General features: G+C 40.8%; 3 protein-coding genes across 3 annotated transcripts; 2 read left to right on the top strand and 1 right to left on the bottom strand.

Moving 5' to 3' along the window:
• Window positions 1-98: 98 nt before the first annotated feature.
• On the bottom strand, window positions 99-12422 carry LOC139295066 (unconventional myosin-XIX). The gene is made up of 24 exons (XM_070917144.1): window positions 12363-12422; window positions 10581-10728; window positions 9364-9512; window positions 8707-8820; window positions 8411-8543; window positions 8255-8324; window positions 8022-8124; window positions 7838-7934; window positions 7678-7754; window positions 7336-7426; window positions 6956-7121; window positions 6630-6703; window positions 6399-6520; window positions 6138-6251; window positions 5363-5539; window positions 5144-5281; window positions 4922-5029; window positions 4720-4790; window positions 4551-4630; window positions 3241-3404; window positions 2901-3030; window positions 2497-2582; window positions 1601-1924; window positions 99-1494 (listed from the first exon to the last, which is right to left on the bottom strand). Exons 1-24 carry the CDS (start codon window positions 12420-12422, stop codon window positions 1381-1383), a joined length of 2910 nt encoding a protein of 969 aa, XP_070773245.1. The 3' UTR covers window positions 99-1380.
• A 1187-nt stretch (window positions 12423-13609) lies between these two features.
• Window positions 13610-15672, top strand: pigw (phosphatidylinositol glycan anchor biosynthesis, class W). Its single transcript, XM_070917957.1, has one exon. The coding sequence runs from the start codon at window positions 13610-13612 to the stop codon at window positions 15095-15097; it is 1488 nt and encodes a 495-aa protein (XP_070774058.1). The 3' UTR covers window positions 15098-15672.
• A 166-nt stretch (window positions 15673-15838) lies between these two features.
• ggnbp2 (gametogenetin binding protein 2) lies at window positions 15839-23868 on the top strand. Its single transcript, XM_070917142.1, has 14 exons — window positions 15839-15910; window positions 16781-16906; window positions 17800-17880; window positions 18026-18279; window positions 18559-18657; window positions 19917-20030; window positions 20140-20349; window positions 20484-20658; window positions 20766-20954; window positions 21072-21207; window positions 22118-22243; window positions 22378-22526; window positions 22611-22823; window positions 23118-23868. The coding sequence occupies exons 2-14, from the start codon at window positions 16814-16816 to the stop codon at window positions 23319-23321; spliced, it is 2043 nt and encodes a 680-aa protein (XP_070773243.1). The 5' UTR covers window positions 15839-15910; window positions 16781-16813; the 3' UTR covers window positions 23322-23868.
• The last annotated feature ends 504 nt before the right edge of the window (window positions 23869-24372 follow it).

The following is a 24372-nucleotide window of genomic DNA, read 5'->3' as shown; positions in this document are numbered from 1 at the left end:
TTCCAACACTAAAGGCTTTACAGTGAAGTTAACTAAAGTCGTGTGTGTAATGGCTGATCACATGTTAACAACATTTGAGGTAAAGTTTTATAACACTGACATTTATTTCAACAAAACAGTCACTTAAATATTAACATAATTCAAGTTGTTGTACATTGATCCCTTGGTACTGACAAAAGTATACAAATTTCAAATTCTAAACAGTTATACTGACTCATACTGACTGATTTCAGTGAATCTATAGCTGGAAAATGTTACATTAAAAAGGAATTATTTAGCAAGCAAATGAAGACATAAGGAGTCAACAGAGCTGTCACTGTACTTAATGTGTTGGAGAAAAAGCAATGAGGATAAACAGTTGTTACATGAGTGTTTTTTGTAACATAGCAAAAAGATGTTTTGAATATTAAAATAATGAATATAATAAAACTTGATGGCTATAATAGTTTGTTCTCCCACACAAATCACTAGTGTGAAAAGACTTTGGTATGTTAATACAGTACCTGCATTGATGCTTTGGACTGCAGCAGATTAAAATCAACATTGAAAGTGGTTTAGTCAAACATTTTTCACATGTGCATAGTATAAAGCCCCTTCATCAAACAAAGCAGCAATTTGAATAAACCTGCATTCATCCAGTCCCTGTTTCACATAAGTGATGTGTCTGCTTGTCCAGTTGTTGCTGTATGTGAGCAGGTGTGTGGTTTTAATGTGCAATATGTGCTTTACATGTGCAATACTTGCTTAATTACTTTTTTTCCCCCCAGCATAAATCACACATAAAAGAAATGCTGGTTGTACATCTGCAATCATATGTGCATCTGAATCAACAAATGTGTTTTTACACCCAAAACATATCTATGAAATCTGCGCAAATAGTCGCCCTTAAATAAATACAATACTAACAGCCCATTTGTGATTTGAGTTCAGATTTTAAGAAAGGCACTTGTCAAAGGCCAATACTCTGATCAACAGTCAGATGTCCCAAAGAGGCAAATATGAGGCAAAAACATACAGGTGCTAATATTGTGTTTGTCTTGTCCTGCAGTGACATCGTCTTAATCATGACTCACACCCCATTCATTGTTTCTTATATGTGGGACACATGACACATATTCCACAAATGGTTAACAAAACCTTACGTGTCTCATCTCAGATGAGCAACATAAACTTTGGCATTCTTGAAAAAGTTAATTAGAGCTAGAGTAAGTGATCACTTTAAAGACAAACACATTTAACAAAATGGCAGCTTAAAATACCAGGTTGTTCCCTCTTTGTCAGATTATGGAAGAGCAGCTGCTTCACTGCAAAAGCACCTCTGTGTCAGATTGTTCCTGTGTCCCTGAAATCAGCTTTTAATCTTCTGCAAAAAGGGAACTCTTACAAAGTTTTCTCTAGCAGGATCTCGTTGAACCCTGTCACGTCAGTCTTCATGTCTGGTTGCCTGTCAGCGTAGAGGAGTGGAGATCGCTGATAGTGCAGCTTGACAGATCCCTGAGTAGAAAAGAAAAGTTTCATCTCAAATGACCAATCAGAAAAATCATCTGGATGATAAAAACTTCAAAGGAGATCTAACAGGACTTGTGTGATGTGCCCTCACCTTGGGCTGAGCCCGTATGGAGGCGAGCCCCTTCGTGTACTGGTTGGTCTCCACCTTATACTCCCCTCTCCTAGAGGGCAGGTTGAGGGAGGCCATCACAGACATCATCTTCTGGAAGCCTGTGGCTGTCAGAGACACGGTGATGGACGGGGCAGAGGCCAGAGCCAGGCCCATGGGCCACCCTCGCACCGTGACAGGCTCCTGGATGGTGGAGAGCTGTACCGAGCCCCGCTCCCTGATGACAGGGTTCAATGGTGGCACGTCCTCCTCCACAAAGTCCTTTGCATCATCCAGTTCTGCCTCAGCCAACGATTTCAATAGTGCCTGCCACAAAAATGAAACAGTAATTTACATATAATCCATAACTCACGTTTATTTATTTGTTTATTTAACAGGGACAGTGCACATTAATAAACATTGCTGTAAATTCGCCACAGTCAGCCACAAGGCTTTGTTTTATCTGTAGTCCCTGGAGTGATTTTGCATTGCACTTTGTGGTTTGCTTTTCGGAAAATGGTTGGTAGTTATAAAGTCGGTGGAGTACAAAGATGCACTAAATAAGACAACATCGGGCTGTATTATTAGGGAAACATGCAAAGCAGAAGCATACAGTACACAGACATAAAAAGCACATGCAGTACATAAAATACATAAATCACTCTTGCACAATAAAAGCAAGGTCACAATAAAAGGACATGCATTTTTAGTGTTGCCAAAAATGATGCTAATCATCAGTTCTTTAAATGAGCTCTAAATAAACAGTATGTGTCCAGTTCTGTAATATAAGCTGGGGTAGAGTTCCAAGCTTGTGCAGCTTTAACAGAGCCATGAAGAATGGGCAAGAAAACGTAAGATACGACATGTTCTTGATATGATGTGTTCTTTCCAAATCTCACCCGCCACTCCCTCCAGGTGTTCTGGATGAGTGCAGCTGCTCTGCTCCATCTCTGGACCCGCCTCCTGACCAGCCACGACCGCACCGCTGCAGGAGGCATGAACACATTCACCCATCAACATCTAACCAAGCCATTCAGTCTGCAAGTTTAATCTGTGCATTGTGGAGAGAAATGTTTATGCACTCCCATTCAGAAGGAAGTATCAAAAGAATATCTGTCATTAACAGTTAATCAGACTCTGAAGGGATAAACAGTGTCAGCCTGCATACATGGTGTACAGACTCTGCCAGCTGGTCCCTGTTGGCCAGACAGTCAGGTCAAAGCCTGCAGACTCTCAGTGGGAGCGAGGCCACGGAGCTCTACTGATTCCGCTCAGCACTACCTGCTGGGCATTAAGAGTTTACCTGCTTGGATCAGAGTAGCAGACTGCTGATAGGCGTGGCGTCTGTGGCGCTGGTATCGCAGCCAGCAGCACTGAATGGAGAAGGCACACTGAGACAGGATCTTCTTCCTCTGTTCCTCCAGCAAATTTAGCTGTGAGACAACAGTCAGGCAGGTCAGTACTCCAAAAAAAGACCAGGGCCCTTATCTGTTTTACAGTCCTGATAGGAAACTGAAACAATGACCAAACTGAAAAAGAAATTCTTGGCATTATGTAGTAAATTTGCCAATTATTTCCCAGGAATTTTTGTACTTAGTTATTAAAAGTATGTGTGAGGATGCCTGTGTATATAAATGACTGACCATCAACTGGGTGAGAAAAACTTTAGTCCTTCCGCAGTGCACCCACGAACTGTGTTTTTCACTGTCAAGGTTGTGCGAGGGGTCACACTCCTTGTGTTGTAACACGACACTGAGGAGCTTCTCCACCTCTTGCCGAAGAATGGCGTTGCTGTCAGCCTCCATATCTGACACAGAGAGGAATTAGGATTAGAGTGAAGCACTAGAGACATGATTCAAGTAAGGGCAGAGCAGCACTCCAACTGTCAGATTCACTGTTACCACATACAGCAGTAATTGCTTAACAGTGCAAGTGGCCAAGCGTGTGAGCACAGAGAAATCCAGAAGAATCAACAGCAGTTTCCACAGACGCTGATCTGATTACTGTAAATTTAATACATCTTTCAAACCAGATAGCATTCAGGATTAGTGAGCAGGTTCCTTGAACATTCATGCAAAAGGACTTAAGAGTCTGCAGCCATGCTAGCAGCTCTATGGGGCTGTACTGTACACAGCGGAGCTTTGAGCCAAATGCTGACGTCAGCATGCTAACATGCTCACAATGACAATATTGACATGCTTATGTTTAGTAAGTATAATGTTTACCATGTTTACCATCTTAGTTCAGCATGTTATCATGCTAACGCTAATTAGCACTAAACACAAAGTACAGCTGAGGTCATTAGTTTTGCAGCTATTTGGTCATAAACAAAGTTGGAGCAAGTACTGGACAAATTACAATTTTGACGTCGTGGTGGTCAACATATTCATTACAATTCATCCTGAGGGGAACATGAATATCTGTACCAAATTTCATGGCAATCCATCCAATAGTATTCAAGACATTTCACTAAAACCCTCAAATGTCAACCTCATGGTGATGCTAGAAGAAAAGTAAGGGGATTGCCAAAGTAGGACTCATCCTCTGTGGGCCAAGAATGTCGGACAGACTAACCGACAGACAGACCCACATCGCCATCCTTAGAGCCATGCCGCTAGCGTAGCTAAAAAGCAGCTGAACAGTGGGTTAAGATGAATGTAAGTTTAAGCACACAATGATCAGGAATAAGTAAAGAAACATGAAACAACATGCAAAGCAAGCTCAGGTAGTCAGAGGTGCATGCATTTACCTGGAAAGTTCATAAGAAGTTGCAAATTTTGTTAGAAAGTCCTGTTTTTATACACCAAATGGAAAAGTCCCAAGGAGAGTAGAGAACTCAGGATCAAATTGACTAAGAGGGACAAGGAGAATTAACCAGAGAGGAAATAAAATCACTCCACAGTAAACAAGCAAAAATCGACCTTGAAAGAATACCACAATAAACTGTACTTACCAACACAACGACTCCCTGACTTGAAATTTGAATATTTTGCAATCAGTCCATAACGTTGCATGAAGCCTTTGAACGGAATTCTGTACAACAAAAATGACGAGTCAGCCAAACATCCAAGAGAAACAAAGCAATACATAAAGATTAAGAGTTAACAAAGGAAGAGTTTTACCTTATTGGAAAGCCAGCAGCACTAATATGAATAGTCTCCACAATCCCACAGGCCTCCAACTGCATGATAACCTGACAGCAGACAGGAAACATCCATCAAAACCTTTCCCTTCTATGAAAACAGAAGGCATTGCCTCCCATTGTTGTCATCGAGGTACTGCTGAAAGAGAGAACCGTATTAAATGTGTGTGCAGAACATCTACCTCCTCCTTCTTGAAGGTCAGCGGCTTGCAGTCTGGGTTTGGTTTGATGCAGCGGGTGTAGTGAGGAGTTGTGGTGTGGAGGATCCTCATCAGGCTCTCCAGAGAGTTCTATAATCAGATGTTAACATCATCAGTGCCATGACGAAACCCTCCTAGGAGGAACTCTACAGGCCCCAACAAGCTACTATAACCCTGGTGATGACAGCTTTCGTTGGCTCCCACCTTGAACTTGGAGACCACAGTAACTTTACTGAGCCCCTTGGTAGTGGTGTTCTCAGTGTCCTTGTCAGTGAAGATCTGGTGAAGCAGGAGGTTGTCAGACTTCTGAAGCAGGTGGATGAGCTCTTGTGGCACTGGGTCCTGAAACACAAAATCCAGCAGATGAGTGGATGGATGTGTGGTCAACTTTCTGAACACGATCAAAAAGCTTTTCTTACACACCTTGTTTTTCTCCACCATCCCCTGTATCTGGTAGGTGACTTTGCCGGCGTAATGGGCCACAGTGAAGTGGGGCTCCTTGCTGAATTTATCCCAGCTGATGTTGGCATTACCACAGAGCTCCTTCTCCAAACGAATCCTGAACGTCTTTGCATCTGAGGCTCGATTAAGACGACTCTCCTATAGGTATGTCAAAAGTTACTTACTTACTATAATAAATCAATGTACTTATTAACCGAGAAAATGACTGCAATCCCTTCTGCAGGGAAACAAAGGGTTACAAGGGCTGGAGGAAAATGACTTGTGTGCCGTATTACTTGTATGTGATTACAATTGGCTTCAATGTAAGAGGATAAATCCATACTTTTCTTTATAAAAGTAAATGAAATTCCTCATGAATTTCAGCTCTACTGGGAAGACATGTTTTATATACCCCATCCTTGAAGACAGGTGTATTCAGTATTTTGAATTACAACCTTTTCAGATGGGGTTTAGAAAATGATCAAAAATGTCATTTTCTGTATTGATGATATGGAGGATGCATTTATTTTGGTTTTGTCCCATATTATTGCCTTGTGGGTAAAATCAAGAGATGGTTGGCTTTGTATTATATTGCCTTGTGAATGTGCCCACAAACAATAATAGCAAGTTATATATTCTTAGTCTTACAGTCATTCTTATGGTTATTCTTTTTATTAATAAAACATATATATATTATAATCAAAATATATATAATTAAAACACAACAATAAAACAAACAAGAAAATGACCAGCATACCTCATTAAGAAGAGAAAACACACTGACAGGGCTTCCCTCTATAAGATCCAGACAGCTCTGGTTGTCTTGGTATTTGACAAAGGACCACTGCAACCCCTCTGACACATATTCCTCCTGGAAGAAGCAGAGGTAAACATAAATATTCAAGTCAAAAAAAAAAGTACGACAAGTTGTTCGGTTTTCCTGAATGTCGACACAATCAGAGGAACTACGGCTCTGCTGAGATCTCCGCATGGAAACAGAAAACTGATGGTACGCTACCTGCTGAGCTCTGAGATAATGAGCCACAAAGTGCTGCTGCAGTTTTTCATTGGCGTAGTTGATGCACAACTGCTCCAGGTTATTGATGTGGAAACACTCAAACCCATACACATCTAGAACTCCTGGAGATCACAGACAGGAGAGGACCGTGAGAGTTTATTAAAAGAAACTGGGGCAAAAATTACAAACAGACGTGCATTCAGTGAAGTAAGAAGATAATAATGCTTTTACCTATGAAGTTGCACCACATGGATTTGTCTGCACATATGCTGTTGTTGATGAATGTAACCAGCCAGTCAAATAACCTGTCGGAAAAAGGGGACACACTTACTCCAACAGCTAGAGAGCCTATAAATATAAACAGTGATTAACAGGTATACCTTCCTCACAGTTTATTGTAAACAAGAAGGCATGATGGCTGCACATTTGAGTGTGTGGTGGAAAGGAGTGTTTGGTGACATCTGAGTCACGGGACGATGACCAGCCCTTTTCACATGACATTATCACATTATCTGACAAATCGCTGTGTTATTTGAGGATCAAATCCTCATTCTTACTGGGCGTAGATGGCCTTAGCCAGGCAGTCTCTCCTCATGCTGCACTCTGCCTGGGAACAGGGCTTGAGCACGCTCTGCTTCCCGGCCTTCAACGTCCTCACTCTTAAACACATCTGAAGCTCTTCAGCGGGGACACACAGCAGCTCAGCAGCCCTCTGCAAGAAGTCTAAAACACAATGTTCATGTTCAAACTTCATGTTTGTTGATTGCTGTGAAAAGCATGAAAGTACAACCTGTATGAGATCTTTCAGAATAAATCCCTTGAGCATCTGTTTGTATTTATGTCAGCCTTATGTTTCTACATAATGGAGATTTTAAGCACTCAGTAACGGGAAGTGATTGATAAGAGTTAAATATATAAACTTAATCATATCCAATACCTTTGGACTGTTCATCTAGGTTACAAGCTTGTGATTCATCCATTGACGAGGAGAAATTCACATTCCCCAACTGCAGAATCCCTGCTAATATCTGCAATGCATTACAACAAAGAGAGAAATCAAATTCTATGCTTATAGAGGAAGACAGTAATCATAAAATGCACTACACAAAACTAGAGTTGATGATTAGCCAACACTTTACTTTATCCCCCCATCCCCTATTCAGCATTTATAAACAGTGTAGAAACATTAAATAAATAATTTGTAACTAATGTTCATACAGTGTTTATAAATGCTAAATAGGAGGTTAAAGTAAAGGGTTACTGATGATGAATAACTTACCCTGAATATTTGTCTCTGCCTTTCTGAATGAATGCCCAGATGAACCATTGCCTCGACAGTCTCGTGAAAGCAATCCTCTATAAAATATTAAATGAACAGCAGTTACTTCTGAGAATCACAAAAAAAAATACCTAAATCCACATGAAAAACAAAGACCAACCATCAACTGTTTTTTCTGAATTTGGCAGCCACAGAAATTGTTGGCCATGAGGCATCTTCCACTCCTTCCTCTGCTCATCTGTAGCCCCTTTCATCATCTGCAAAACATTTACAATTACAACAGAATTACACATGAATGTGTTAATATTTGACAAAAATGCCATATGAGGTTCATGTTAACTCACCTGGTAAAAGATGTGGAAGTTCCTCTCACTAGCCGGTTGGCAGGCCACCCTGGTCTTCTCTAGCAAATATGTCTGCACTGACGCCCCCACTAACAGCTGACACCTTCATGTAAAAATAACATGTTGAACATGTTAAGCAGACCAACAACTTGATCTATTGTTCACTTTGGGAAAGCGAGCTGATGCTATCCCCCGTAATGATGAGGAAGTGCAGCAGGCTCAGTTGTAAGTACCTGTCTAGCTGCAGCTGGATGTACTTTCCAAAGCGACTGCTGTTGTTGTTCCGTAGCGTACAGGCATTGCCTACGTGGAGGAGAAAGTGTCAACTCAGTGACTCTCTACAGTGGTTATTTTCACATTAACGAGACACAAACGATCAGTTGTCTCACCAAAAGCTTCCATGATGGGGTTGGAGTCCAGCACCCTCCTCTCTATCCTCTCCACTGTGTACTGACTCTTCGCCACCGAGGAGGAGGCCGCCACAGTGGCATAGTACTTCATCAGGCAACGAGACGTCCATGTCTATAAAGAAATAAATCATTGGTCCACTAAAGATTGTTTCCTCCTGTTCCATCTTCCCTACTTTGAGACCTGCTCATTGCAGTGGTGTTTTCCCCAGAAATCAGTAATCTGTGAGCAACAAAGCAACTGGTACCCCTGATTGATGTAGTAGTAGTTGGTTTACCTTTCCTGCACCGCTCTCCCCGCTGACCACCAAGGATTGGTTCACTGGCTCCAGCTGGCCCTGAACATTCCTGTAGGCTTCTTCCGCCACAATAAAGATATGTGGTTTGGACTCCTGTTGACGAAAATACACAGACTCATTGAGAAGCTGGTCATTCGTGACTGCAGGGCCTTGTTGTAAGAGCCCTCAGGGCCTTCAAGAGGTTCCAGAGGTTAATGAGTTTGACTTTGAAGTGGTTCTTTAAAAAAAAGGAGGCAGGCGAGGAATCAGGGATTTATGCTGGAAGCAGGTTAAATGTCCACAAAACAGCTCGGTTGAGGTTTTGTGCACTTTAAAACTCTGCAAAGTTGGTAAACATCAGACCTGATGATGACATATTGATCGTTGTTGACTCGTAGTACCAGTTGGGTCATATCTGAACGTCTGCATTAGTACATGATTTAATCCTGAAAAGTCCAGGAGACGGCCGGCTGAAAAAGCCAAACAATGCACCCACCGCAACCCCAACCCTCCAATCCAGCCACCCACCCTGACCATCCACACGCCTGCTTGCACCACCATCAATCTTTCCCCAACATTATTAAAAATGTATTTGATAGAGAAATATACAAACCTTAGCTGAATTACAGTGAGAGACAGCTGTGACTTTGTAAATACCTGGGGCTGAGCAGCACTGTGATACTCCTTCATCACATCTAGAGAGTAGAGGTCTGGGATTGGCTGGAAGGGGTTGAGAGCCACCAAGGTGCAGCCAGCATGGGTGTAAAACACCTTCACACTGTACCTGGCCTGCAGACATTTCAGCACTGCCAGAGAAAAACATTAAATAGCATTAGGCACTAACAGGAAAAAACAGGCAAGACAATATTTTACAGACGATAACCATCAGAGGCAGGAACAAGAGAACACCAGAAGACAGCAGCATTCAAATGGCAAATATATGTGTTTATATATATATAGATATATATATATATCTATATATATATATAGATATATATATAAAAATACAACTCCATTTAAAATGACATGATCCCTATAACAAATGCAGCATAATCAGTCCAAGTGCAACTCCATGCAGTTATCCTGACCTCTGCTGTTAATAAGGTGTACTGTTATATTTCTGTCTGAAATATAAACTAAAATCTTCACAGTATTATCAGATCAGATTATCAGAGTATCCGTTGGCCTTTTCTGGCCTTTTCTCACATATTGCCAATGACGCTGCATTTTTATGTCAAGACAAACGATGGAGAGTAAAAATGACTTTTAAAAAATGTTACACATAGAAACTTTAAGATATTATGCTCCATAATTATCTATGTGGCCCAACCGTATTAGAAACGCATAAGGAACACAAGAATTATTGTTTTTTTGGGGGGAGGCATGTGTCTGCCAGCAAAGTGAATCATGCCCTTGGTTCACTCACTTGAGTGAAACTCGTTCCCTATCATTGTGTATACTGCAGCATTTTGGTAGCACAGCAATCATTCATGCATTAATATATTTTGTTTTTTATCATCCCTGCAAGTTTTATCTCGACGTGATTAAATAATACACAGTAAATGCTGCAATCCAAGGTGACATGAGCTGGAAAACATCACGTCACACTGGCTGCGTATTTGTAAATAAAGACAAGGTTTATGCAACAAATCAAACACTCAGCACTCACTGACATGCAACGGTACATATTTTCAGATTTATGCCATCATATTAAGTGGGAGGGGTACTTAGTTGATCAAAACTACCCAAAATGTATAAATATATAATATATAAAATGCACTACTAGCACCAAGCCCCATCACACGTCATGTTTACAGCATCAAGTGATTTTGAGACTCTACAGGCCCCAGTGACGTTATAGCCCTATTTGTTACCTGTTGTTGGGGTCACAGGGTTGACTTTGGTGAGGTCATCATAAGTGTGGAGTAGGTCTTCATCAGTGAGGAAGGCCTGAACCTCTCCCTCCAGTGAATCATTTAGGGACGGGTGAGGAGAACGGGCTTTCTGGGCGCATCCTTTCACCTATGTGAATGAGGCAAAAACGTGAGGCGAACACTCACAGAAAGGATATTATGTTATTGACTTACAAGGTCATGCCAAGTAAATGCCTATGTGTGGGAACAATATTAAAAAAAAAGAAGAACATTTGAAAAGAAACTCACATTTTTGAACATAATGGATAGAAATGTGCTAGATGATGAAATAAAAGCCAGGGAGAGGAGGATTATGTTTGTGTGCATATTGTGTTTGTTATTCCCGCAATCTAGGGCATGTATTTAAAACTAACAGTGCTCTCCAGAAGTCAGAAACCAGACAGCTGGGCCCAAACCTCTGATGTCATCATGACGTGCCATTCAAGGCAGAGGTAGCATTTTCAAAATAAGGGCACATTTCCTAGCTCCATTCTCATAGCAGTACAGCAAAATAGATCTTATTTTGTGCATCAAATATCCAACATTCAGTGGGTCCATGCAATCTGTCAAACTTTCTTGAGCTATGAGGCACTTCATACTCCATCTTTTATGCAATTAAATGTTCATGTTTTTATTCTTGGCTTTGACAAAGCTGTCAAACATAATACATCATACTACTTTCATTGGCATGGTTCATTTTAGAGACCGAAAACACCCCATTGTCTTGCATGAGCAATTGCTCCGTGTATTTGTGCAGATACACTTCAATGTGCCATGTGTAATTCATTCAGTCACAGTCACTTCAGACTGACAAATGGAATTCTGCTTTATCCTGCCAAGATCACATGGCCTGGACCTGCAGCCTGTCTGACAACTGTCAACAGCCTGAGGTACTAAATTTGTGCAGACAGAATTAATCCTACAGCAGGTAGCCTACATCCCATCACTCTGTAAGGCCATTGAAACCATGTAAACAGTCTTAATTTAATACTTAATACTACACGAATAATAATATACATTCAGTTGACATATAGCTAACACGTACAATACATTTCAAACTAAAAGTCCCATGTTATAGCAGTTTTATTATAATTTTAAAAAGCAGTAAGGGGTTGAAGAACAAGTAATGCACGTACAAATATCATATCTGTAACGTTAGATAATGAACAACACTTGAACAAAGTGATTTCTTCAGTATTGTGCCTGTTTGAGCAGCCCTCGTCCTTGTCTGCTGGTCTCATACCAAACTCCAGTCACAAATCTGTCAATTTAATGGATGTTGTCGTATGTACTGGCAAACTGGCAACTACCCCAATCTATCTATCTTAATGTGTTGAGCCACCGATAGATGCAAAACGTTACAGCAGCGTGTGTAAACCACGACTATACGATGACATTTACTGAAATAACTGCTGCTTCGAGCTCATTTAAAAGTGGCCCACACCAGTTTGACAGTCTTCAGTCACATTCCTTACTGTGTCTGTTACCTTTTCTCAAGCAAAGCAGAAATGCGTTGTTACGTACAACACATGTAGTGGGGACTATTTTCATCTGGCACATTAACGTTACTTTTGCTCGGTCACAGGTACGCATTCAAAACGTTTGAATACGAACCAACCAATCAGAGAGATTGGTAAAGGTACTCCAGGTTAAGTTAAACGTATACCTTCTACATTTTATAAACCAAAAGGAGAAACCACTTGTTGTGAAATTGTGAGCGGTGTTCCCCGTGTGCTAACTTACCGTTCCCCCTCCATTTCTGTATCCAGCTCCAACTTTACGTCTGTTGTCCGCAGAACTCATTGATTTTACCGTTTCCTTCGTGTCTGTAAAAAACAGCCGAAAACTTTGATAAGAACTATGACTTTAATCTAATTAAAATGAGTTCTAGTTATTCTACTCCGGAGTCCTGAACCTCAATATTTTCCATTACTGTCAGAAATTCCTCAAGGACAACTTCCCGTGCCTGCTGCCTGTCCGACTGCCTCCCAAACCCCCAAACCGCACAGTTATTCCCGCCCTCTTCCTGATGCTTCACGGACCCAGCTGTCCACCACTGGGATTTATTCGGGTAAGGTTTTTTACGATGAGATTAGAAATCACTCTTTTTTTAGAACCTCATAGCCTTAGGATTTATTTATTTTAATGACACTGAACAGGACTTAAAATTCTTTATATTTACAATTTATATCTAGTTATCCTTTTGTGTATCCAAAAGTCGAGACTCTAACATGTGGTCATCCTATATTTATCATAACCAGAGCTCTTTTACCGTCATATAGATTTTATACTTATACTAAGGTTAGTACTAATACTATTTTTCTGAAAATGTTTTTAAAATACTATATACGCTCCTGTTAGGTTGGAAGTTGCGAGAAATCCGAGCTGTTGTGAATGCGTCATGAGACCGAATACGGAAATGAGCTCCCGAGCTCTCATGATACTGAAGGCATCATGGTTGGGTTAGGCCTGGGACAGCAGGCAACTGTAAATAGGTATGTTGTAAAACAGGTATTTTTGTGAATCTGCATTTCCTACGCCGAACAGACCCCGTGGTGAGTACTATTAGCTAGACAAACAACTGCCTTGGTGACGTTTTCAAACGTCGTAGTATAGATCAGAGAACCGGACTCCATTCGTGGTGAGTGCTAACGTTAGAGATACTTTGTAGGAAAGTTCAAAAATGAAAATTCATCCTGAAGAGCAGTTTACAAAGTCCTTTTGTACAGTTAAGTCAAGGCCAACAAACGAAGAATGCTTTAGCTGAAAATCAGTGTATCAAGAGTCTAATGATTTATGCAATTAGGTGATATTTTATACCTCTAGATCAGAGTGTACCCATAGCCCTGTAAATTCGCTGTGGGTGCTGCCATAGTGTCCTGAATGTTGTTTCATTTTCCAGTGTATTGAGCACATTCATATATATGTGTCTCTAAATTCTGTGCTGTTTATCTCCTGTAGTAAAACATGAATTTGAATGTTTGCAGGCCATGTCTCAGAGGGAACTGAAGGAAGCGTTTGTCAGTAATCTCAATGGGACCAGTCTGCAGGAGGTGGCACTGGGCTCATTTCTCACCCCACTATGCCTCATCAACAGAGGACTGGTTCTGATCCTCTACCATCTGGCCAAAGGGACACTGCCACTTCCACTGATGTCTCACCTGCTTCTAGACTTCTCTGTGCTTATTCTACCCCTCGTCCTGTCATGCACCGTTCTGAGCAGCGTTCTCCACCAGGTCATCCTGAGCTTAACCTTTGTTTCGGCTTGTGTGTTGTGCTACGTCTACCGTATCAACAGTCATCCTCCTGCTCGCCACCCACAGAACACTATCAGCGCCTTCCTCCAGAGTCACGTTCAAGTCAACCAGGTTCCCTTTGTGACTGTCTTTCGAGTGTTTGTAAATGTGAAAACAGCCATCAGCATTCTTGCTGTAGATTTTAGTGTCTTCCCAAGACGTTATGCTAAAACAGAAACCTATGGGACAGGTGTTATGGACTTTGGGGTTGGGGCGTATGTCTTTGCAAATGCCCTTGTCTGTCCAGAGGCACGGAGGAAGAACATCTCAGGATCCAAGATGAATCATATCACAAAGCAGCTCCTGGCTGTCTGGCCCCTAGTTGTTCTGGGTATGGTAAGGCTAGTGAGTGTCAAAATGACCGGTTACCAGGAGCATGTGACAGAATATGGTGTCCACTGGAATTTCTTCTTCACGCTGGCCATCGTCAGAGTTGTGGCTTCTATGCTTTTGGCTGTTGTACCAGCCAGTAAGTCGTGGGTCCTTGCCTTTCTGATCAGCGGATTTTATCAGTTCACTCTGGAGACATCAGGGCTGAAGACTTTCATTATCCACAACAATGACAGAGAAAAAGATTTTCTGCATGCTAACAAGGAGGGCATATTCTCTGTAGTGGGTTATGTTGCCATCTACATGGCAGGAGTTCAGGTCGGACTCTATGTGATGCAACCAAGATCCCAGGTTAGACAGTGGCTCAAAGCCCTTTCTAACCTCTTGTTGGGAAGTTGTGTCCTGTATACTGCTTTGTGGACATGTCAGACACTTGTGGAGCCAGTGTCTCGCTGCCTAGCTAATTTACCCTTCTGCCTCTGGAGTGTTGCTCAGTCTTTGTTTTTTATGTCCTGCCTTGGTATAGCTGACATGGTTTTACTGTTTTCCAAAAAAACATCAGGCTGTCACGTTGTACCCACATCATGGAATTTGTGTAAAAAACAATCAGACTCGGTGTCTGACAAAAAGGCAGGTGAAATTGAAAGACTCTGCCTTGTTCAAGCTGTCAGCAGGAATCAGCTGTTATTTTTCTTACTTGCAAATATCATGACAGGATTGACCAACTCCCTAGTGGACACACTTCGTTGTAGCAGTTTAATATCTGTGTGTGTTTTGCTGTCATACATGTTCATCAATTGCTTTGTAATATATGTTTTACATCTTTGTGGAATTACAGTAAAATTCTGGTAAACATTTACATTTGTAAAACTACAAGGTTCATTTAGTGTATTTTGTGGGGCTGGAGTGACAGACATTGAAATTCAGGACAAATAAAAACACTGGGAAGATTTAATGTGTGATATGATATATGATCTGTAATACCGAAGATACTATTGTACTTGATATATTTATTTATGCAAATACATAAATACATGTCTTGATAAAATGGTGTCTCTGAATAAGTGAGGATTTGGACTACAATATACAGTGAAACCAGACATGGTGTTAAGTGTTGTACACATCTGCTGTCTTTTCTTATTTTTTTTTATTTCCTATTTGTTATTTGCCTGCTTATTTCATAAGTCAGTGCAGCACCTTTTTTTTGGGAGGTGTTAGTTTATCAAATAACATTCTGCTCAAATCTCATCTATACGTAATTTAATTAGTCACACTTAAAAGCAACAGTCTTATTCATCATCATTACAATCCATGCACCAAACTCCCAACACAATGTAAGGGTTAAAATCGAATTCATTCTCTATGTATAATCATGTATATAAAACTGATGGAACAAGCAAATAAAAATTAGAAGTGGAAATCCTTAAGGCTCACTTATTCATTTCAAACAAACTGGATTTATAACCGCTTTACTTGTATGAATGAATATTTTTTCCTTCTGAAAATATACCCATAAAGCGCCCCCTGGAGGCCACACGCATTACAACGTCAACTATTACGTGCTAAGGGCAAAGGTCAAATCAGTAATGAAGATTCCGCCACCGTAGCAGCCTCACTCACTGTCGCACTTGTTTATTTTTTTTTAAGGGGAACTTACAGAAGCGGGTAAGTAAAGAAGAATGATTGGTTTTAGTCAGATGTCCTGTAATTGTGTCAAGCTTACAGATAATGGTCAATGTTTCAAATGTTAGTAAGAGAAGCCGATGAAAGTGACAGTCGCTAAGTAGCCAGTCACCCAGTTTAACTTTACATTAGCCGTATCCAAGCTTGCTAACGTTAGCTTTGTAGGACAGCGATGCTAACTAGTAAGTTAGCTAGCCAAGTTTGCTGGCATCGACAGGGCGTAGACAGTCTATATCACCACTACTACATATTTATTATTTCTTAAGGTATTCAACATTTAATTGTATAATAATCGCTTGAAGACATTGCGCAAACACTACTCGAACTGACTTCCTCAATTTCTATAATCGTACTGGCAAATTAAATTAGCTAGCAAGCTAACGGTAACTGGCTAGCCGCCGGTTACTGTTTTATCCTGGCCAGCAGATAGATGTTCGTGTTATTAAACCCGTCCTTATAACTTATATAAAAATAATTTTAATTTTAATAATATAATTTCAGCCAAAACAGCTGCAAACAGATTTTACAAACTAAAACATCGTACCATTTTCTCCCACCAAACTCCCATTCCTCATGTTGTTTTGCTAACTTAGCTTGTTAAATCTGGGTCAAGACGAATCTGTTTGTAAGGCAACAGTCTTAGTAACGTTAAATCAGACGTTTCAACGTCAGTAAATGGCTGGCATTTTGTACCATGTTTTAGTGTCTGGTAGTCTGTAACATAGCTTTTATTGTAGTGACAAGTTGGTGTTGTAGTTAGCCCGCGATGACCTGCAATAGATTAGCATTAGCTTGGTGTAGCGTGTGCCGATGTCAAATGTGGTCAGTCGGTCTCTTGTGTGTCACCTGCAGGCAAGCTGCACCAGAACCAAACTGGAAGAAGTCATGGCACGTCTGGTAGCAGTTTGCAGGGAAGGGGAAGAGGACTACCCATTTCTCGCCAGACAGATTCCCCTGTATATCGATGATACTCTCACGGTAAATAAGCTATCCCATATGTATGACCACAAGGAGAACGTCTATGAAGATCACGGGTGTTAAGTGGCTAACTCAACTATAAGCCTCTTTGGGTCTGGTGTTAGCACTCCACATCAGTTCTCTGACTGATTTAATGTCCAGAAGCAAAGGCTTAGTTCTTACCAAGAACTGATCATTACCAAAATGTTGGAAATGTTTGTCCTGAACCAACCAGAGCAACAAACTTCAGTTTTTCTAACCTTGTTGCACAATTTATTTGACAGCTGAATAAAGAAAGCTTAAGGTTTAGACACATAATTACATTAATATGGCCATTTAGGGATGAGAGATGACGCACTTTATGCAAAGTCACCACAAAGTATTCAACCATTTTGACCAACTTAACATGTTGTGGTGCTGTAGATGCAATATTGATAATGACAAAGTAAAGTCCATGTTTTTTTTATTAATACAGGACATATTAGTTGTACACCTTGAAGGTTATTGTCTACACCTAACTGCTGTGTTCTTAAGCTCTTTAGCTAAACAGGCACTGAAGCCTTAGTACTGTTGCAATAGCCAGTCAAACTGGCGCATTCATTTCGTATCATAAAAAACCTGAGTTAGGTGTCCGTCTATAGTGTTTGTTTCAGGTAAAAAATGGACACCTACCAGCCAATCAGCATCAAGAATGTTTTTGTGGCGATGGTATAAACTGACACAACCATGAAGACGACCTTGACTTGATTAAGGGCATTTGATACTGTTTGCCTAAAAAGTGACACATTGATAATGTAAGCAGTGACACAGGACATTCTCAGAGACATGGTCACAATTATCAGCATGGCTGAAGTGATTTCTTTGAGAATTTATATAATGTACATTGACTATGGTTTATTACCTCTTGTTGTCAGATGGTGATGGAGTTTTCTGACAGTGTCATGGATATTGACAGCCACGAAATAAACATCTCCCATTGGAAACAATTCTCTGAGGTGAGTGATTTAACACAGTGCCCCCTATTAAAATGTATGAAAGCATGTGCATTTTTGCTCTTTTCCTACCGTTGTGTACATAAGAGGAGCCGACTTGACTTGCCAACAAAGTAGTAACAACTGTATTCTCATTCTTGGCCTTTAGTATCACTCCAAGTTGAAGCAACAGGACTTGAATATCGCCCTGATGGTGACATCCAGAGAGGTGTACAGTGCATTATCTCAGCTGGTGCCATGCGTGGGCTGCAGACGAAGTGTGGAGCGCCTCTTCTCACATTTAGTGGAATCAGGGAACCCGGCCGTGGAGCCCCTCACAGTGAAACCCACAGGCATGCTCTCTGTCACCAAGGCCTGTTTAGCAGACGTAAAGAAGCTCTACACCCTCTTCTACGTCCATGGGTAAGATACAGGGAAATGTTTTTCTTTCATTTTCACCGCCAAATCGATCATACCATGTACCAGAAGAGAAGTTTTTCATTGAATTTAGTTGTAGTTCTTTAGTAGGCTTAATTTCAAACTATGCACATGCTCTGAGTTATCTTAGGTACTGACACACAGTATTGTTTCTTTTCTTATTTAGTGTCAGATGTAGCAAATGGATGTACTGTTTTATTTTAGTAACTGTTGAAAACTTGACTGGGATTTTATAAAAAGGTTTTTTTTTTGTTTTTTTTACAGATCAAAGTTGAATGACATGATTGATGCCATTCCAAAAAGTAAAAAGAACAAACGCTGCCAGTTACACTCCTTAGACACACACAAACCTAAACCTTTGGGGTGAGTAATATGACTATTTTCATCTGTTTTCCTCATCAAACTGCTGTATTGGTCGTTTTTTTTTCTCTAAACAACATTCAGGATGTTAGTGTTAAGAGACTACATTTGAGAGGTGAAATAGTAACTCTTCCCTGCTGGAAGGACCAGTGTGTTTCAGTTGTAGTCTATCAAACTATAGTGAAGGGGGCACAAAGAGAGTGGTAAGTTTTGAGAAGATGACATGTTGCATCTTATTTCCCTTTGGCCAGTTTTTAGACACAAGCCAGAAAAGACTGAGTTAAGCTCTTTCTCCAGCTTCCAGAAGGTTTCTGTTTTAGGCCGGTCATCGCTGTGTATCATGTAAATGTACCGCTGTGATAGTTGATACTATGTATAAACAGAAGCTTCAGTTTGGAAAGTCTGTGAGTATTTTGACTGACAAACATAAAATTAGACAGAAACCAACACTGGGTATTTGAGGCTTTCTAGGGAGTTGACTCAGTGTGGTCATTAAAGCTTGTTGATGTGTACAGCTTTCGACTGTGGTTGTGGTTTTTACCAAGACTCATATAATGTGGTGAATGTAACATTTTGTAGATCTAAGATATACAAACTTTAATACCTCTGGCCAGGCAGTGCTATAGAAAAGGTCTGCAGTTAGGAGACACAGTTACCTGTATGTACTACTGTTGCTCTCTATTAACAGATCCCACAACAGATCTCAGTTACTTATCTTGAGTTGGTTTCAATAAAAATCCAAGACCTCTCAGTAGATGATGGTTTAGTGTGGATTCAAGTTTGGGAAACAAACCAATTGACGTTTTTCTATCTAAAACGGATGATTATACTGTCATTTGAACCAAAGCATTACCACATATCCATATCCTGCCACTTCTGCTGTAACATTTGGATACTTCTTTCTGTTAGCAATCCTTATGCAATGCTGGGGGACAGCAACAGTTGCATTCTTTTAAGCCAGACTGTGGACATTAGTAGAATTTAGTAGCTAATGAGCCAGATACTTCCCTCAGGAGTTGGTGGAGCCCAACACCAGGGCCAAGATTAGAGTGAATACTTATTACTTATATTTGCTAGGTTGCCAGAAACACAACTCTTAATGAATGCTAATGCTGCTTTATATCTGCTGGGTGTGTAAATAGGCAACTGTTGCTAACAATTTCACCATATTAGCTTAAAAGGTGTGTCAGTTATTGCAGGTTACAAGAGCGGATAACTACATTGCGATGGCATAGCTATAATAGATTTATATTTTCCTACAGGGGTTGCTGGATGGACGTGTGGGAACTGATGTCTCAGGATTGCAGGGATGAGGTGGTCCTCATTGACAGCGCTTGTCTCTTAGAGACACTGGAGACATACTTGCGTAAACACAGGTAATTGGTGACTATCATAGCCTTTATTTCCAAAATGCTTTTTTCCTAAACGTCGTGTTAGAGGTTTAAAAAGAAGTGGATTAACTGTGTATTTCTTTCTTGTCTGCAGGTTTTGCACTGACTGTAAGAATAAAGTGCTGAGGGCATATAACATCCTGGTGGGGGAGTTGGACTGCAGTAAAGAGAAGGGGTATTGTGCTGCCTTGTATGAGGGACTATGCTGTTGCCCCCACGAACGCCACATCCATGTGTGCTGTGAGACTGACTTCATCGCTCACCTGCTTGGCCGAGCAGAGCCTGAGTTTGCAGGAGGCTATGAGTAAGTACAGGTTTAAACAGTGAATACCACAGAGCTCCCTTTCATTGATGTGGTCCGTTTCATTCGAGTCATTTTCTATCATGCCATGTTCCTTTCAATGTATTTATACATTCAGTTGATGATTTTCTTTTAAGACGCAGAGAGAGACATGCCAAGACCATTGACATTGCACAAGAAGAAGTCCTGACCTGTCTGGGCATTCACCTCTATGAGCGGCTGCACAGGATCTGGCAGAAACTACGAGCAGAGGAGCAGACCTGGCAGATATTGTTCCATTTGGGCATTGATGCACTGCGCAAAAGTTTTGAGGTACACAACTTCTAAGCCAGTGTGTATGGTTCAAACTTTCAAACTCATTTATCAGATGATAAATGCATTATGGCTTAGTGCTAATGTATCTATTACCATGCCCCTAGATGGCAGTGGAGAAGATGCAGGGCATCAGCCGGCTAGAGCAGTTTGTTGAGGAACTGTCGGAGGAGGAGAGGGCCAAAGAGCTGAAGCAGGAGAAAAAGAGGCAAAAGCGTAAAAATCGACGCAAAAACAAGTGCGGCTTTGACATATCTGAACAGGAGGCAGAGGACAAGGAGAAGAATGTGGATGAGGTAATCCTCCACCAACACTGAAGCTCCCGTTGCACATTATTTAAGGTGTCGGTGTTCATCTGCAGCTACACATCAGTTTGCCTTTATTTAAGACCAGCCCATTTTGGTGTGTTGCAGGGTTCTCTTGAGTCTGTGGAGGGCTCTTGCAAGGGCTGTGGTAGCCATGATGATGATGAGGAGGAGGCTGGATGTGATGAGAGCGTCGCCACCAATGGAAGCACTTCCTGCAGCTGCCCAGACAACACCAAACAGGGTAAAAATGTACACAGACGAGGGCTGCCATTTTTTAACAGTCAAGTTCAAAAAATTTTTTTGAATGCAATCCATATACTGTAAAGCCCCACACCCATTATAGAATAGTCCATAGATTTTCTCATGCATGATGTATCTCTGGTGTAACTTTGAATTTTGTATTGTGGCTCCAGTTCTGTCATTATCCTGAAAACCTCCTGAAACAATGCCAATGGGCCGCATATCCTTCCTTCATATAAGTCTTACTATCTCATCGGTGATGGCCTTTTTACGAGCTTCTGGTGAGAAGCCTGAGGATGAGTGTGGCGAAAAGTAGGCAGTCAGACAAGGTTGTACAGTTGACATTGTTCCACTCGTTTCTGGTGCCTCACCTGGGTTGCAAGCTAGCAGGAGAGTCCTCAGATCTGTTGTGGTTGTATTGTAAGGCAGCTGCTTTTTACAAAGTCAGAACAGCCTTATCTTTATTTGCCATATACGGTGTAGGACCCAAAATACTTGCACACACTGCCTCTCAGATGCTCTGGTGTCGGTGATTATCGGATCAGCACAGCTTTGCTCACTAGTGTCCTCCATTTCATTCATTAGCTTAGTTTACTGGTAGGTCAATAGGGCATGCAATAGGTCAAGCTGATAGTAAATTTTAAAAGCGTCCGCTGCTGGACCACAAGGCAAACGACTTCAAATGCTTATAGACTGTATATTTCGAATTTGAACAGGTCATTACAGTTTCATTGAAACGTGGGGAAAAAATGTAAGTTTGGAAGTAAGGAATTTTGAATTAAAATCGACAGCCCCACAGGCCATGAACGTGTATCTCTGGAGGTTACTGCATTAACAAGACAAGACTATTGTTAAGACTGTTAATGAGATAATGAGCTTCTAAAAATTCATTTTTCCACCTGTTTCTCCAGATTTGTCCCCCCACAGCAATGGTAGTGACTGCGGCTACTCCTCAAGTATCGAGGGCAGTGAGACAGGATCGAGAGAAGGTTCTGACATTGCCTGCTCCGAGGGAATATGCAACCATGACGAAGCAGGTCTGGTCTGAGCAGCTCCAAGATGCTGAGGACTTAAAACAGGAACCATTTCAGGGTCTTTTAAATGTACAGTATAGTGCCTCGAGTCTTTTTTTTTTTTCTTTTCTCAGTGTGTTTTTGTTCACCATCTGCAGGAGAGGACTCAAATGCCCATCACTGTGCTGAAGACAAGGAGGAGGATGGAATAGACAGTTGTGTGGACTGCTGGCCACACTCTGAGGAAAACACTCAATGCAAGAGTAAAAAGAAGAAAAGGAAGGGCAAGGGTTTATGCAACAATCAGGTGAGAGGACAACCTGCAGAATTCATGTGCTGTTTGCAGAATATTTAACGCTGTGTATCAACTAAAGTATGCACATTTCCACAGGGGCAAAAAGGTGAAGGTTGTACGTCAGATGGGAACACAACAGGCCACAGTCAACCATTATCGCACACTTGCCGAACCAAAGAAATCTTTTCCTCCTTATGTGGTGATACATTTGCCAGCATTGCACTACGGTTACCATGGGCAGCACATCAAAAGAACCTACGCCTTCATGCAAGCCCTCCAGAGGCAAACATAAGTCTCGTGGAACTTCTGGTAAGTGACAAATGTAGTTTAAAATACTCAAAAAATAGACCTTGCTCAAGGGAGACAATTTGGACTTGTTATAGTAGACGAGCACAGATATAACATTAATGATAGCTTTTTAGCTTTGCCAGTAAGCCATGCTAGTGAGCCATTATGCACAGTGGCAGGGCCCTGCACATGTAAGTAAAAAAGTTTGCTGTATGAAAGGTCTGTAGTTTCTGCTTTGAAACAAAATAAAGAGCTTGTGTTTTCTTTATATTGAACCACACTGTAACCTGCGCTCCGGTTGTGTTCTTAATACAGGATGATTCAGAAGTGACTTCAGATGAAGAGAACTGTCTGACAGAGGATGAAATCCAGGCATTTTTAGAAAGAAACCAGTCCTTCTACAACAACCGCCACCAGTACCGACAGCTCCTGAAAGAGAAATTCACCAACTACTGCCGTGCCACTGAGCGGAGTAAGCCAGTCTGTGGAAAGTGGTTTGCCACCACCAGTGTCAACTAACTGCATTAATAACATCTTCCCTTGGGAAAAACACTCGTGACCACTACTGCAACACCTTCAGAAAAGATCATTCTGAAGTACATTTGGTGTATTGTTCAGTCACTTCTTCTTTAAAGTAAACGTGATTGTTACTTTCTGTTGGTCATCTGTCTCTCTTTTGCACTTGTACACCAACACACTTTTCCATCTCATTTCTTGGCCACTTTCTCACTTGTAATTGTTCTCTTTGACCAAGCCTAGCTATTTGTTGTTAGTCTTCTGTAGGGTCATTGGGTAAGAGCACAGTGGAATCAGTAATCGAGCTTTGCAAACTGTGACATTAGGGTTAAATTTTAGGAGTCTTATTTTATGTTTCCTTTTTTTTTTCTATTTTGTTAATCTTTGGTGACACTTCAGTGTATTGGTAAAGGTTGTACCATTAAATGTGTACAGAAATTCTAAATATAAAGATTTTACAGAGAATAAACATCCATTTGTAATAAGGATTTGGGTGTCATGTTAAGAGCGCAATGTGCAAAATTTACTAAATAAAGAATATTTATTAATATGCATTATACATTTGTTGTTTTTTTGTTGACCTTACAAGAGTTAATGTAAGTTTTGATCCTAGAAGATAGATAAATATTATTCTGTGAGCCACTTTGGCCTGGCCTTTACCAATTAAACACAGTCAATTCACCAGACCAGTAGTAGGCCTAGTCCTGAGTTTAGAACATTGTTCAATGAATATCTCCACTGAAGTTTGACATAGGCTGGGACTAGTATTAGTCCTTGCAAAGAAAACTTCCAACGTCACTACTGTAGTACTGAAAAATATTAAACTAAATAGGCTGTGGCTAAATATGGCCTTTAGTATCAAACTGATACAAAGTTTCGAGAGGAATAGGTATCTTATTTACCGTTGATCATTTATTGCCAGGTACTAGATGTATATATTAATAATTAATCCTTTGTGTAATTTACTATAAATGTAAGTGAATTATGAAACAAATACTCAGATTTATTCCACAGCAAGTGTGGAGAGACATTGCTACGTTCACAGTAGCCGAAA

This window comes from Enoplosus armatus, chromosome 13, assembly GCF_043641665.1.
Source record: "Enoplosus armatus isolate fEnoArm2 chromosome 13, fEnoArm2.hap1, whole genome shotgun sequence".
In the NCBI taxonomy this organism is placed as follows: Eukaryota; Metazoa; Chordata; class Actinopteri; order Centrarchiformes; family Enoplosidae; genus Enoplosus; species Enoplosus armatus.
This window is presented reverse-complemented; position numbering and strand designations above follow the sequence as displayed.

Excerpts from the sequence above, each read along its gene's own strand:
- ggnbp2 (XM_070917142.1), top strand. The coding sequence starts at position 16,814 with ATGGCACGTCTGGTAGCAGTTTGCAGGGAAGGGGAAGAGGACTACCCA. Across the intron at positions 20,031-20,139 it reads ACATACTTGCGTAAACACAG|GTTTTGCACTGACTGTAAGA; the intron begins GTAATTGGTGAC and ends TCTTGTCTGCAG. Across the intron at positions 22,527-22,610 it reads AGGGTTTATGCAACAATCAG|GGGCAAAAAGGTGAAGGTTG; the intron begins GTGAGAGGACAA and ends ACATTTCCACAG.
- LOC139295066 (XM_070917144.1), bottom strand. The coding sequence starts at position 12,422 with ATGAGTTCTGCGGACAACAGACGTAAAGTTGGAGCTGGATACAGAAAT. Across the intron at positions 8,125-8,254 it reads ATCCAGCTGCAGCTAGACAG|GTGTCAGCTGTTAGTGGGGG; the intron begins GTACTTACAACT and ends TTTTACATGAAG. Across the intron at positions 5,282-5,362 it reads GGATGGTGGAGAAAAACAAG|GACCCAGTGCCACAAGAGCT; the intron begins GTGTGTAAGAAA and ends TTTGTGTTTCAG.
- pigw (XM_070917957.1), top strand. The coding sequence starts at position 13,610 with ATGTCTCAGAGGGAACTGAAGGAAGCGTTTGTCAGTAATCTCAATGGG.